Raw genomic sequence first — 13044 nt, forward strand, 5'->3', positions numbered from 1 at the left:
CTTCAGTGCCGCATACCATTGCCCATCAGTGCCACCTATCAGTGCTGCCTTATCAGTGCCGCCTTATCAGTGCCCATCAGTGCCACCTTATCAGTGCCCATCAGTGTCACCTATCAGTGCCCATCAGTGCAGCCTCTCAGTGCCCATCAGTGCAGCCTATCAGTGCCCAATAGTGCAGCCTACCAGTGCCTATCAGGCCCCATCAGTGCCGCCTCATCAGCGCACATCAATGAAGGAGAAAAAATACCTGTTTGCAAAATTTTATAACAAACTATAAAAGCTGTTTTTTGTTTTTTTCAAAACATTTTTCACTTTTTTTGTTTGTTTAGCAAAAAATAAAAACCCCAGTAGTGATTAAATACCAACAAAAGAAAGCTCTATTTGTTTGAAAAAAATGATAAAAATTTCATGTGGGTACAGTGTTGCATGACCGCGCAATTGTCATTCAAAATGCGACCGCGCTGAAAGGTGAAAATTGGCCTGGGCAGGAGGGGGGTTTAGGTGCCCTGTGGGCAAGTGGTTAATATTTGCAAGCAACATAATCGGCCTTAGCATGCTCAGCAAAGCCAAGGGTTGCAACAGTTCTATGTGGGTTGTGGTAAGCGGTGACATCCACTCTTTTCTGTATGGTAGGGCATATATGGACGTCTGTTTGTATGGATCGTGGAGAAGATCAACGCCGCCATTTACAGACCTGTCTCCATTGAGCCTAAAATGATGAGAAGATCGATTGGCCTGCTGGATATTTTCGGGTTTGAGAACTTCACTGTAAATAGGTAGGCTTACCTCCCATTGGTTAGACCTTCCATAAGAGAAATACATAGGCAGCTCTCCTTCTGCAAGTGCTAGTGCCTTGGCTGTTATGCTGATCCAGTTGCTTTCATGTTTTCTGAGTTATACAACCAGAAGAAGCATGCCGATCATGAGGTCTGACTGCAGGTTGACTTCACTGGCTGCATATTTGCTCCGAATCAGTGATTGAAAATGTACGAAAACCAGAAGATCAGGAAGAGTCAGGCAACCAGCATTTTCAGATGGAGGTCAGCAGTGGTAGCATACTTATTTTTCACATATTAGCTATAAGGCGCCTTTCGCATGGGCTTTCTGATCCGATCCGCCTGTCAGTTTTTCAGGCGGACCTGATTGGACGCTCCATGCACCCCTATTGGTAATGATTAAGCACACCTGCTAGTGTGTGAAACGCGTCTACCTGTTTTGTTTGCCACACTGGGATGTTTGGTCAATAAACCAGAATTTCAATGATATCTGGAGCGCAGCCATTTCTTCTATATTGACCCCTATGGAGCAGCAGATGTCAGCGGTGACATCTCCACTGACACCCGCTGCTCTCCGATCCGATCCTGTCTATGAAATCCAGATGGATAGAAACCCTATCTTCCATCCGTCTGGAGGATCTGATCGGATAGGATCAGATGAAAACGGACAGGCGGTTCTCCCATAGAGGACAGCGGGGATCTGACAGCTCCGTCTCTGCAAAGTAAGCAGAGACAGAGCTGTCATCTGCCTGCTCAGCGGGGATCGGCGGATCGATCCCCACTGAGCAAAACAGAGTTTGTCGGGCGCACCGATCATTTGAAAGGACCCTAAGGGTTCTCTACTAAAGAAAACACATGGAGTAGGGTTGCACCGATACCAGTTTTTTACCAGTAAGTACGAGTACTGATACTTTCCATCAAGTACTTGCCAGTACCAAGTACGGATACCTTCGCGGTGCGATTTGAGCCTATACAAAATGAATGGGCTCAAATTGCACTTCAAAGAACTGCATGCGTTTTGAACAGGAATGCAGTGTGATTCCTGTCTGATTCCAGTAAGTACAAGTACTGATACTTGCCAGTACCAAGTACAGATACCTTTGCATTCTTGCCAACTGTCCCGTTTTTGCCAGGACAGTCCCGGCAAATAGGAGCCTGTCCCGGGTATTTTACATTGTCCCGGCAATGTACTTATTTACACTTTGCACTTTATTTATATTTCCATATTACATGTTTTGTATGGTCACACCTGAGCACATTTCACACTTTAGAATTTCAGGGAATTGTGATGAGAATTTTAAACTTTAGGCAGAAGTAGTGCAGCTGAATAGGAGAATTATTCCAACTCTGCTACTTTGGCCTCAAGTTTAAAATTCCCTTTTCAATTTCCTGGAATTCTCTCTTTATTGAGTAGACCCTATAATCTGATAAGTAGGCGGAGATTAATTATGTGGAGTGGGCGGAGCTTCAGGGAAGTGGGTGTGGTAAGTAATTGATAGCTGTGCTGCAAAGTGTCCCTGGAAATTTTTTTCAAATGTTGGCAACTATGCCTTTGTGGTACGATTTGAGCCTATACAAAATAAATGAGCTCAAATTGCACTGCAAAGATCCGCACTGATACGGATACTGGTATCGGTATTACATAGTTACATAGTAGGTGAGGTTGAATAAAGACAATAGTCCATCCTGTTCAACCTGTGCAGGTGTGTGTGGATGTAATCATCTCGCATAGCCCTTAATGTCCTGATCCTTGAGATGTAAGTCTAAGAGTCTTTTGAAAGTCACCATACTACCCGCAGAAACCACCTCTTGTGGTAGACAATTCCACAATCTTGAACCCTCCTCGTTGCCTGAGGTTAAAACGCTTCTCCTCTAATCGCATTGTATGTCCTCGAGTCCTCATGCAATTCCTTCCAATGAATAGCTTTTTTTCTAAGCTGAGATCCCCATTAAGATATTTATAAATTGCTATCATGTCCCCTCTCATGGAGACTTCCATTTCTTACCTCTTCATTTGTAAAATGGTAAATGCCTTGCTGTCATGCTGATCCAGGGGGGCTTCAATACTTTCTGAGCCATTAACCCAGAAAAAGTATGCGGATCAGACATGGATCCAGGTCAGTGACTCCGATATGTAGTCTTGTACTACAGCCAGAGGATCAAAATCTGTATAAGAGCTGTGTAAATCTTAGGACTGGATGGAGAGAAATACAAATCCTTGGTGGGTTAAGCAGCCCCCTTATATGGATTTCCTTTTGTATATTTAGATTGGTGCCTACAGTTCTGATTTAACTCTTTACTGCACTACTTTTTGCAGCTTTGAGCAGCTCTGCATCAATTTTGCCAATGAGAATCTGCAGCAATTCTTTGTCCGCCATGTGTTTAAGCTGGAGCAGGAGGAGTACAACCTGGAGAACATAAACTGGCAGCACATCGAGTTCACCGACAACCAGGATGCGCTGGACATGATCGCCATTAAACCCATGAACATCATCTCACTCATCGACGAGGAGAGCAAGTTTCCAAAGGTATGGAACCCATCCATTGAAAAGACCTTCAGTCCAACATAGAGACACGGATAGAGCAGAGAAAAGAACCAAGTGGTCCTTGGTCAAGTCTGCGCCTTTTTTTATTTATTATTTATTTATTTTTATTTTTTTGGGGGGCGGCAGGTTTTTTTTTTTGTCTGAATATAGATCTGTGTTAGTCCAAAGCATATTTAAAGTGGTTGTAAAGGCAGAAGGTTTTTTTTTTTTTTTTTTTTTATCCTAACCACTTCAGCTTCTTCTGGAAGGTTTTACCCCCTTAACCACTTAAACCCTGCTCACATTGCTGCTACTGCGGCAAAGTGGCACGATCACGCGCCGCCGGAGGCTCACTCCCGCTGTGTTCAGTCACAGCGGGAGTCGGGCCAGGGGAGGAGCAGCGGCGATCGCCGCTGCTCTGCCCCGATCGTCGGGGAATCGAGTGAGGAGATCCGCCCGCCTGTGTAAACAGAGCGGGCGGATCTCCATAGTGACAGGGACTGACAGATCGGACTGTTCAGCATAGCTGGACATCCGATCTGTCCTTCTGTCACTCAGTTACCTCCCCCCCCCACACGTCAGTAAGCACCAGGCATACATTAACCCCTCCCTCTCCAATAAAATTAACCCCTTCCCTGCCAGTGTAATTTTTACAGTAACAGTGCATATGTATAGCACTGATTACTGCAGTAATGTCACTGGTACCCCCAAAAGTGTCAAAAATGTCAGTCAAGGGTCCGATCTGTCCGCCGCAATGTCGCAGTCCCGCAAAAAAAATCGCAGATCACCGCCATTACGCGTTAAAAAAAAACCACCAAAAATGACAGAAATCTTTCCCTTAGTTAGTAAACGCAATAACTTTTGCGCAAACCAATCAAAATACGCTTACTGCAATTTTTTTTACCAAACATAGGTAGAAAACAAATTGGCCAAAAATGTAAAAAAAATTTGATTTTTACATTTTTGGGGGGGGGGGGGGGAATTTCATATAAAAAAATGTGAAAAATATTGTTATTTTTTCAAAATAAACGCTCTTTTTTTGTTTATAGCGCAAAAAGTAAAAATTGCACAGGTGATCAAATACCACCAAAAGAAAGCTCTGTTTGTGGGAAAAAAAGGACGTAAATTTCGTTTGGGTACGGCGTCGCACGACCGCGCAATTGTCAGTTAAAGTCGCACAGCGCCGAATCGCAAAAAGTGGCCTGGACGGAAGACAGCAAAATCCTCCGGTGGTAAAGTGGTTAATGACCAGGCCATTTTTTGCGTTTTGGCACTGCGTTTTGGCACTGTGCAACGCTGTACCCAAATACCCAAATACAATTGATGTCCCTTTTCCCCACAAATAGAGCTTTCTTTTGGTGGGTTTTGATCACCTCTGCGGTTTTTAGATTTTGTGCTATAAACAATAAAAGAGCGACAATTTTGAAAAAAATAAAAAAATAAAAACACAATATTTTTTACTTTCTGCTATAAAACATTCCCAATAAAAACAATAAAAAAAGCTACTTTTTTTTTATCAGTTTTAGGCCAATTTGTATTCAGCTACATATTTTTGGTAAAAAAAATCCCAAAAAGCGTATTTTAATTGGTTTGCGCAAAAGTTATAGCGTTTACAAACTACGGGATAGATTTTTGGACTTTTTATTTATTTCTATTTTTTTTATTAGAAATGGCAGTGATCGGCGATTTTTAGCGGGACTGCAGGATTGCGTCAGACAGATTGGACTAGTGATCGACCGATATCGTTTTTTTACCGCCGATACCGATATTTTGGTCATCGGATATCGGTATCGGCCGATATCTGCCGATATTTTCAGACATTAAAAAAAAAAAATTTTTTTTTAAATGTCTACAGGTACTGTGTTGGAGGGATCAGGGGGGTCTAAATGACCCCAAACCCCTCCTCTGCACTTAAAGCATTCAAAATGCCAAGTTTGTCTGTCTTGAATGCTGTGTGTTTTTGAATTCGGCGCCGCCAGTACCCGGATGTCATGAGATGCTTTTGATTTTTGACAGGGTGCCTCTGTGGGGAGGGGGGGGGGGGGGGTGACTGAGCTTCTGCATTAACCAGCTCAGTAATTGGTTGGGTAGAAATAACTTTCTTTTGGTGTCACAGGGCACGGATACCACCATGCTGCACAAGCTGAACAGCCAACATAAACTCAACACCTTTTACATCCCTCCAAAAAACAGCTACGAGACGCAGTTCGGAATCAGCCACTTTGCAGGCGTTGTTTACTACGAGACAAAAGGTGAGACGCTGTCCTTATATCTTTCTATGAAGCTATTCATACGCATACATTTATGAACATCTATGTGCAGGTCAGAGAAGAGTTATTTAGACTGGAGGCCCAGTCCTTTGCTATCCTATGAGCCACATTTAGGGAGGACGAGGTGTCCAGTCTTAGGTATGTAAAAGCATTGGAAGTTTTGGTAACCATTACACTTTTGTAAAAGACAACTTCACTTTTGATTTGGTTGTCCTCTTGGCCCCTTTCACACATACCGTTCAGTTCATCAGTTCAGTCACGTCAAAATGTATCCGTTTCTTATCAATTTTTTATCCATTTTTCATCCGTTTTTCGTCCTTTTTCCATCCGTTTCTCATCTGTTTTTTTTACATCCACTACCAATGGAAAAACGGATGGAAAACGGACCGTTTGTCCGCTAACATCGGTTGTTCGTCCGATCCGTTTTTTTGACAGTTGAAAAATAGGGCATTCATCCGTTCCAAAAAACGGACATTGACGGAAGCAGATGAAAACGGATGTTAACTGATGATCATCCGTTGTCATCCGTTTTTACATAGAGATGCATTGATGTCCGTTTTTCATCTGTCAACGGATGGATGAAAAACGAACAAACGGACCGTATGTGTGAAAGGGGCCTTAAAGTGTATGTGTAATCAAAACCTTTTTTTTTTTTATTTAATTTTTTTTTTATTTAGGTTTATAGTTTATAGTGCCAGCAATGATACTATAAGGTAGATGCACTCTCTTTATTTGTCCTTGTGGTCATTGTCAGTGAGACAAAACTGAAGGGAAGTCAAACATTTTTGAGTTTTACCAGGATAGAGATGAGAGCTAATCTTCAGATGAGACACATGTTCACTTTGTAGAGATATTTTCTCCTGGCTACATCTTAGGGACAGGAAGTGGAGAGAAATCTCTCAAACAGGACACGTGGGGAGGTGCAGCATAGTGAGGCGGCAGTAAACAATTAAAGTTTAACAAAGTACAACTAGCTGGCGGGAGGACAACCTGACCAGGTGCACTCACAGAGTGTTGCAGTGAAGTGTTGAACAGCAGTCCGAAGAAACTTTTTATTGCAAAAGGATCACATCAGGATAGGTGCAACATTTCTGATTAATGCAGGACCCCTTCGTCAGGCATGTGATCTGATGAAGGGGTCCGGCGTGACTCCGAAACGTTGCACCTAACCTGATGTGATCCTTTTGCAATAAAATGTTTCTTCGGACTGCTGTGCAAGATCCTTGGTGTGCTGGTGAATATGTATGTACCTGTGATAGATCCAGTGTCCAGCTGGTGATCACTGCAGCACCCACAACTGATGTGCCTTTATTCAGGAGGTATGAACTATTCTGAGTTGAACAGTAGGTTTTGGGTGTATCGACAGCATAGCTCTCTCTCTGTCTCTCTCTGTCTGTCTCTGTCTGTCTCTGTCTGTCTCTCTCTCTCTCTCTGTCTCTCTCTGTCTGTCTCTGTCTGTCTCTGTCTCTCTCTCTCTGTCTCTCTCTGTCTCTCTCTCTCTCTCTCTGTCTCTCTCTCTCTGTCTCTCTCTCTCTCTCTCTCTCTGTTTATCTCTCTCTCTTGAGAGAGAGAGAGAGACTCGAGTGAGAGAGAGACTCGAGAGAGAGAGAGACAGAGAGAGAGAGAGACAGACAGAAAGAGAGAGACAGACAGAGACAGACAGAGAGACAGAGACACGAGAGAGAGACAGACAGAGAGAGAGACAGAGACACGAGACAGAGAGAGAGAGACAGACAGAGAGAGAGAGACAGAGACACTTGAGTGAGAGAGAGAGAGAGACAGAGACACTCAAGAGAGAGAGAGAGACAGAGACACTCGAGAGAGAGAGAGAGAGAGAGAGAGAGACAGAGACACGAGAGAGAGAGACAGGGCCACTCGAGTGAGAGAGAGACAGAGACACTCGAGAGAGAGACAGAGAGACAGAGAGAGAGAGACAGAGACACGAGAGAGAGAGACAGAGAGAAAGAGACAGAGACACTCGAGTGAGAGAGAGAGAGAGAGAGAGAGAGACAGAGACACTCGAGAGAGAGAGAGAGAGAGACAGAGACACTCGAGAGAGAGAGAGAGAGACAGAGACACTCGAGAGAGAGAGAGAGAGAGAGAGACACTCAAGAGAGAGAGAGACAGAGACATGGAGAGACAGAGACACTCGAGAGAGAGAGAGAGAAAGAGAGACAGACAGAGAGAGAGAGAGAGACAGAGACACTCGAGAGACAGACAGACAGAGAGAGCCAGAGAAAGAGACACGAGAGAGAGACAGAGAGAGACAGAGAGAGAGAGAAAGAGATACGAGAGAGAGAGAGAGACAGACAGAGACACTCGAGTGAGAGAGAGACAGAGACACTCGAGAGAGAGAGAGACAGAGACACTCGAGAGAGAGAGAGAGAGAGAGAGAGAGACAAAGACACTCGAGAGAGAGAGAGACAGAGACACTCGAGAGAGAGGGAGAGAGACAGAGACACTCAAGAGAGAGAGAGAGAGACAGACAGAGAGAGAGAGACACTCAAGAGAGAGAGAGAGACAGACCGAGAGAGACAGAGAGAGAGAGACAGAGAAACTCGAGAGAGAGAGACAGACAGAGAGAGAGAGACAGAGACACTCGAGAGACAGAGAGACAGAGAGAGAGAGAGACAGACAGAGACACAGAGACAGAAAGAGAGAGACAGAGAGAGAGAGAGACAGAGAGAGACAGACAGAGAGACACAGAGACAGAGACAGAAAGAGAGAGACAGAGAGAGACAGGGAGAGACTCGAGAGAGAGAGAGACAGAGAGAGAGACTCGAGAGAGACAGAGATAGAGAGACTCTAGAGAGAGACTCGAGAGAGAGAGAGAGAGACAGAGAGAGAGAGAGAGACAGAGAGAGACTCAAGAGAGAGACAGAGACAGAGAGAGAGACTCGAGAGAGAGGCAGAATGCAGCCTGGCCGGTCTGTACCCAAGTGGGGAGGCTTCCAGGTAGGATGGCATGTCACTGCTCTTCCCCTACTCATATGGAATCTCTCCCTGACCGACGGGTGACCTATCCCTACACTACTGCATGCAAAATGGATAAATCTCCTTCTGCAGGCTACAGGCTGCTGGCTATCAGAATACCCGAGCGGTGCCTTTATCTGTTTGGATGTAGGCATTGTCCAGCCAAGAATTTTCTGCTAAGGTTCCTTCGACAAAAGACAATTGTACAAATGAGTTTTTGTTGAGCCGGGTGGTCCTGACAGGGTCATCAGTGGCTCAAGTTTTGTTTTAAATTCTTGCTATTCATTTTAAATAATTTACAAACGGATACATCGCAAAAAACAGCAAAAAAAAGCATTCATGAAGGGAAGAGTGTTGAATTGGGAATTAAGGAAAACATGGGGAAGGGAGGGGGACTCGGGAAAAGGGAAAATATAAAGGAAAATGGGACTTTAAATGAGACTCCTGCTATAGAGTCTCCATCCCTGTTATATTGAATAAATATAGGGAACACATAGTGTTCACAAAATAAAAGGTTGGGACTTTAAATGAGGTGTGGCCAGTACGCACATAATGATTATTTGATAGTACATATACTTTCGCTGGTAAGCATAAAAAGGCATATGATCAACATCATGTGTTTATTAACAAATAAAATAGCAGTTAGCATAGGTACAATAGATACAATCGGTCAGGGGGGACATAAACAGTATATAATTGGGTATTATTGTAAAACCATAATAAGTAGTAATACACAGCAACAAAACTAATAATAAACCAACAGACATATAATATAATCTATATATTGATTGGATGCATGCTGAAATGGATATTGGATATACGTGGCCTATAGAGCTCGACGCGTTTCGTGAAAGAATGTATTTCACTCATCAGGAGCAGGCAGATCTAAAAAAGTAATAGGACAAAAATGACATGGCATTTAATACAGTCACTTTCCCAACAATCTTAGTCACTGGGGCTGAGTGGGTCCTATATTTATTCAATGAAGAGAAGAGTATTTGTAATTTATACATGGCATAACCCAACAGAACATACACGACACAACTGAAAAAAACTATAACAAACTTATAAAAAAGGTGTATAAATTAGGACCCTGTTCAAATATCATGACAACCATAATTATTCCTCAAAGAGGAGGATAGAGACAACAAGAGAGGTGAAGCCCCCCCCCCTCCTCCATAATACAACCTACCCTTCCCCTTTTTCTCTCCCTCCCTCCCTCCCTCCCTCCCTGCTTATCCATTTAGGCCCATAATGGTCATTCTATATTAAGTGTATTAAAGTGGTTCTAAAGGCAGAGGGTTTTTTATCTTAACCACTTGCTGACTGCTCACAGTATATTTATTGCGGCAGTCAGCCCCTCACAGGCAGAGTGACGTAGGTCTACGTCGCTAGCCTTTGAGGCTCTGGGGAGCGAGCGCGCGGACCCCCCCCGCGCGTGTGACCGGCGGACCCGATGGCGATCGACGGGGGAGAGGGAGAAAGGCAGGCGGCTGATGTAAACAAGCCGCCTGTCATTCTCCCCGGTGTAGAAACAATGATCATATGGTTCTACTATGTAGATCCGTTGATCATTGTTCCTACACCTCAAGCCACAGCCAATCACAGTTAGAAACACGCCCCTAGGACACACACAGCCCCTCCCTCTCCAATAAAGTTAACCCCTTCACTGCCAGTGTAATTTTACAGTAACAGTGCATATGTATATCCCTGATTACTGTAGTAATGTCACTGGTAACCCCAAAAGTGTCAAAAATGTCAGTCAAGGGTCCGATCTGTCCGCCGCAATGTCGCAGTACCGCAAAAAAAAATCGCAGATCGCCGCCATTACTAGTTAAAAAAAAAAACAATAAAAATGACAAAAATCTTTCCCTTTGTTAGTAAACGCGATAACTTTTGCGCAAACCAATCAAAATACGCTTTTTGCGATTTTTTTTTTTACCAAACATATGTAGCATAAAACAAATTGGCCGAAAATGTTAAAAAATTTGGATTTTTACATTTTTTTTTGGGGGGGGGGGGGGGTGGGAATTTCATATAAAAAAATGTGAAAAATATTGTTTTTTGCAAAATTGTCGCTCTTTTTTTGTTTATAGCGCATGATCAAAAAATCGCACGGGTGATCAAATACCACCAAAAGAATGCTCTGTTTGTGGGAAAAAAAGGACGTCAAATTCGTTTAGGTACAGCGTCGCACGACCGCGCAATTGTCCGTTAAAGTCACGCAGTGCCGAATCGCAAAATACCCCCTGGTCAGCAAGGGGGTAAAATCTTCCGGGGCTTAAGTGGTTAACCTCGGCTGTCCAGAACTCTCCCACCTGATTGGCTGAGACACAGCAGCGGGCGCCATTGGTCAATTAAAGTCAGTAGGCCAATAAGGAGAGAGAGGTCAGGGCCGAACCACGGCTCTGTGCCTGAATGGACACACAAAGCAGCGGCTTGGCTCAGGTGCCCCCATAGCAACGCTGTGGGGGCAGGAGGGAGGGGCCAGGAGTGCCAGGGAGGGACCCGAGAAGAGGAGGATCTGGGCTGCTCTGTGCAATACCACTGCACAGAGCAGGTAAGTATGACAAGTTTATTTTTAACCAAAAAAAAAAAAAGACTTTAGTATCACTTTAATAACCACCATTCCATAAACAGTGAATATATATCTGTGTATCCAAAAAAAAAAATTGCCCACCCTTTTACCCCACACCATAAAGGAGATAATAGGGGGAAGGGAGGGGGGTGGGTGTAGCTCAGCATTGGGAGGACAGAATAAGCAAGCTTTCTAAGTTAAAAATAAAAGAAAAAGGGGGAGTAGATACCTACTCTTTCCTTTTCCCATCCACTAGCGCTTTTCCAATTTTCAGAAAGTCAGTCAAAATTCAAGCTGTAAATAAATTTGTACCATGGCTCTGGATGTGTGGAGGATTGATCAAATGATCTAAACCAGTAGTCTCCAACCTGTGGCTCAGGGGCCTGACGCGTCCCTTTGCTTGCCCTTGGGGCACTATTCCTCCCACTGATATGAGACACTATTCCCCCCACTGACACCAGCAATGGGGCACTATTCCTCCCATTGACACCAACAATGGGGAACTATTCCTCCCACTGATACTAATGGTGGGGCAAACTTCTTCCCACTGGCACTAAAAATAGAGAATTTTTCTTCCAACTGATACCAATGATGGGGCACCATTTCTCACATTGAAACCAATGATGGGGAATTATTCCTCCAACTGACACCAAGGGTGGGGCACTATTTCTCCCACTTACACCAGTGATGGGGCACTCATCTTCTCACTGACACCAATGATGGGGCACTCATCTTCTCACTGACACCAATGATGGGGCACTCATCCTCTCACTGACACCAATGATGGGGCACTCTTCCTCTCACTGACACCAATGATGGGGCACTCTTCCTCTTACTGACACCAATGATGGGGCACTATTCCTCCCACTTACACCAGTGATGGGGCACTCTTCCTCTTACTGACACCAATGATGGGGCACTCTTCCTCTCACTGACACCAATGATGGGGCACTCTTACTCTCACTGACACCAATGATGGGGCACTATTCCTCCCACTTACACCAGTGATGGGGCACTCTTCCTCCCACTGACACCAATGATGGGGCACTCATCTTCTCACTGACACCAATGATGGGGCACTCATCCTCTCACTGACACCAATGATGGGGCACTCTTCCTCTCACTGACACCAATGATGGGGCACTATTCCTCCCACTGACACCAATGATGGGGCACTATTCCTTCCACTTACACCAATGATGGGGCACTATTCCTTACACTGACACCAATGATGGGGCACTCTTCCTCTCACTGACACCAATGATGGGGCACTCTTCCTCTCACTGACACCAATGATGGGGCAGTATTCCTCCCACTTACATCAGTGATGGGGCACTATTCCTCCCACTGACACCAATGATGAGGCACTCTTCCTCCCACTGACACCAATGATGAGGCACTCTTCATCCCATTGACACCAACGATTGGGCATTATTCTTCCCATTAATAGCAAAGATGGGGTATTGTTTACTTCCACTGATGCTGGGACATTTTCTACTCTCAATGGGCGCAGTCCGGCCGTCCTAAAGTCTGAAGGATAGTAAACTGGCTCTTTGTGTAGAAAGTTTGGAGACTAGTATTCCTGAGAAAACATATATGAGTTTAGTAAAGTTTATTTCAAACTCTTACATTTTCTTTTGTTCTAAGACTATTGATGTTGGTACTTTTAAGCACTCTGCTGATACGGACTGTTAAGTGGGAGGGTTTGTTTTACTACAGCCATTTGATCCACCTTAGTATTGTAATGAGAAAACTCCAGCAGCCTTTGCAGCCCTTTATGTGCGAGAACTTTTCAGAATTATATCTACCAAAAATTAAACTCCTATTGCGGCAACGAGATCAGTGTACCCATTGTTTACCGATTTTCAAATACACCCCTTGGCATTATTTTGTTATGCTGGCGAGCCAGTTGCCAAGCTACC

General features: G+C 44.2%; 1 protein-coding gene across 2 annotated transcripts in view; it reads left to right on the forward strand.

The window, feature by feature from the left end:
* Positions 1-13044, forward strand: part of MYO7A (myosin VIIA) — a 299552-nt gene that overhangs the window by 61151 nt on the left and 225357 nt on the right. For both annotated transcript variants that reach the window (XM_082245915.1, XM_082245914.1), the window contains exons 11-13: positions 634-776; positions 3094-3304; positions 5418-5553. In XM_082245915.1, coding sequence (XP_082102041.1) covers positions 634-776; positions 3094-3304; positions 5418-5553 — 490 coding nt within the window. The remainder of the gene's footprint in view (positions 1-633; positions 777-3093; positions 3305-5417; positions 5554-13044) is intronic.

This window comes from Pelophylax lessonae (assembly GCF_965119305.1).
Source record: "Pelophylax lessonae genome assembly, chromosome: 2".
NCBI lineage: Eukaryota > Metazoa > Chordata > Amphibia > Anura > Ranidae > Pelophylax > Pelophylax lessonae.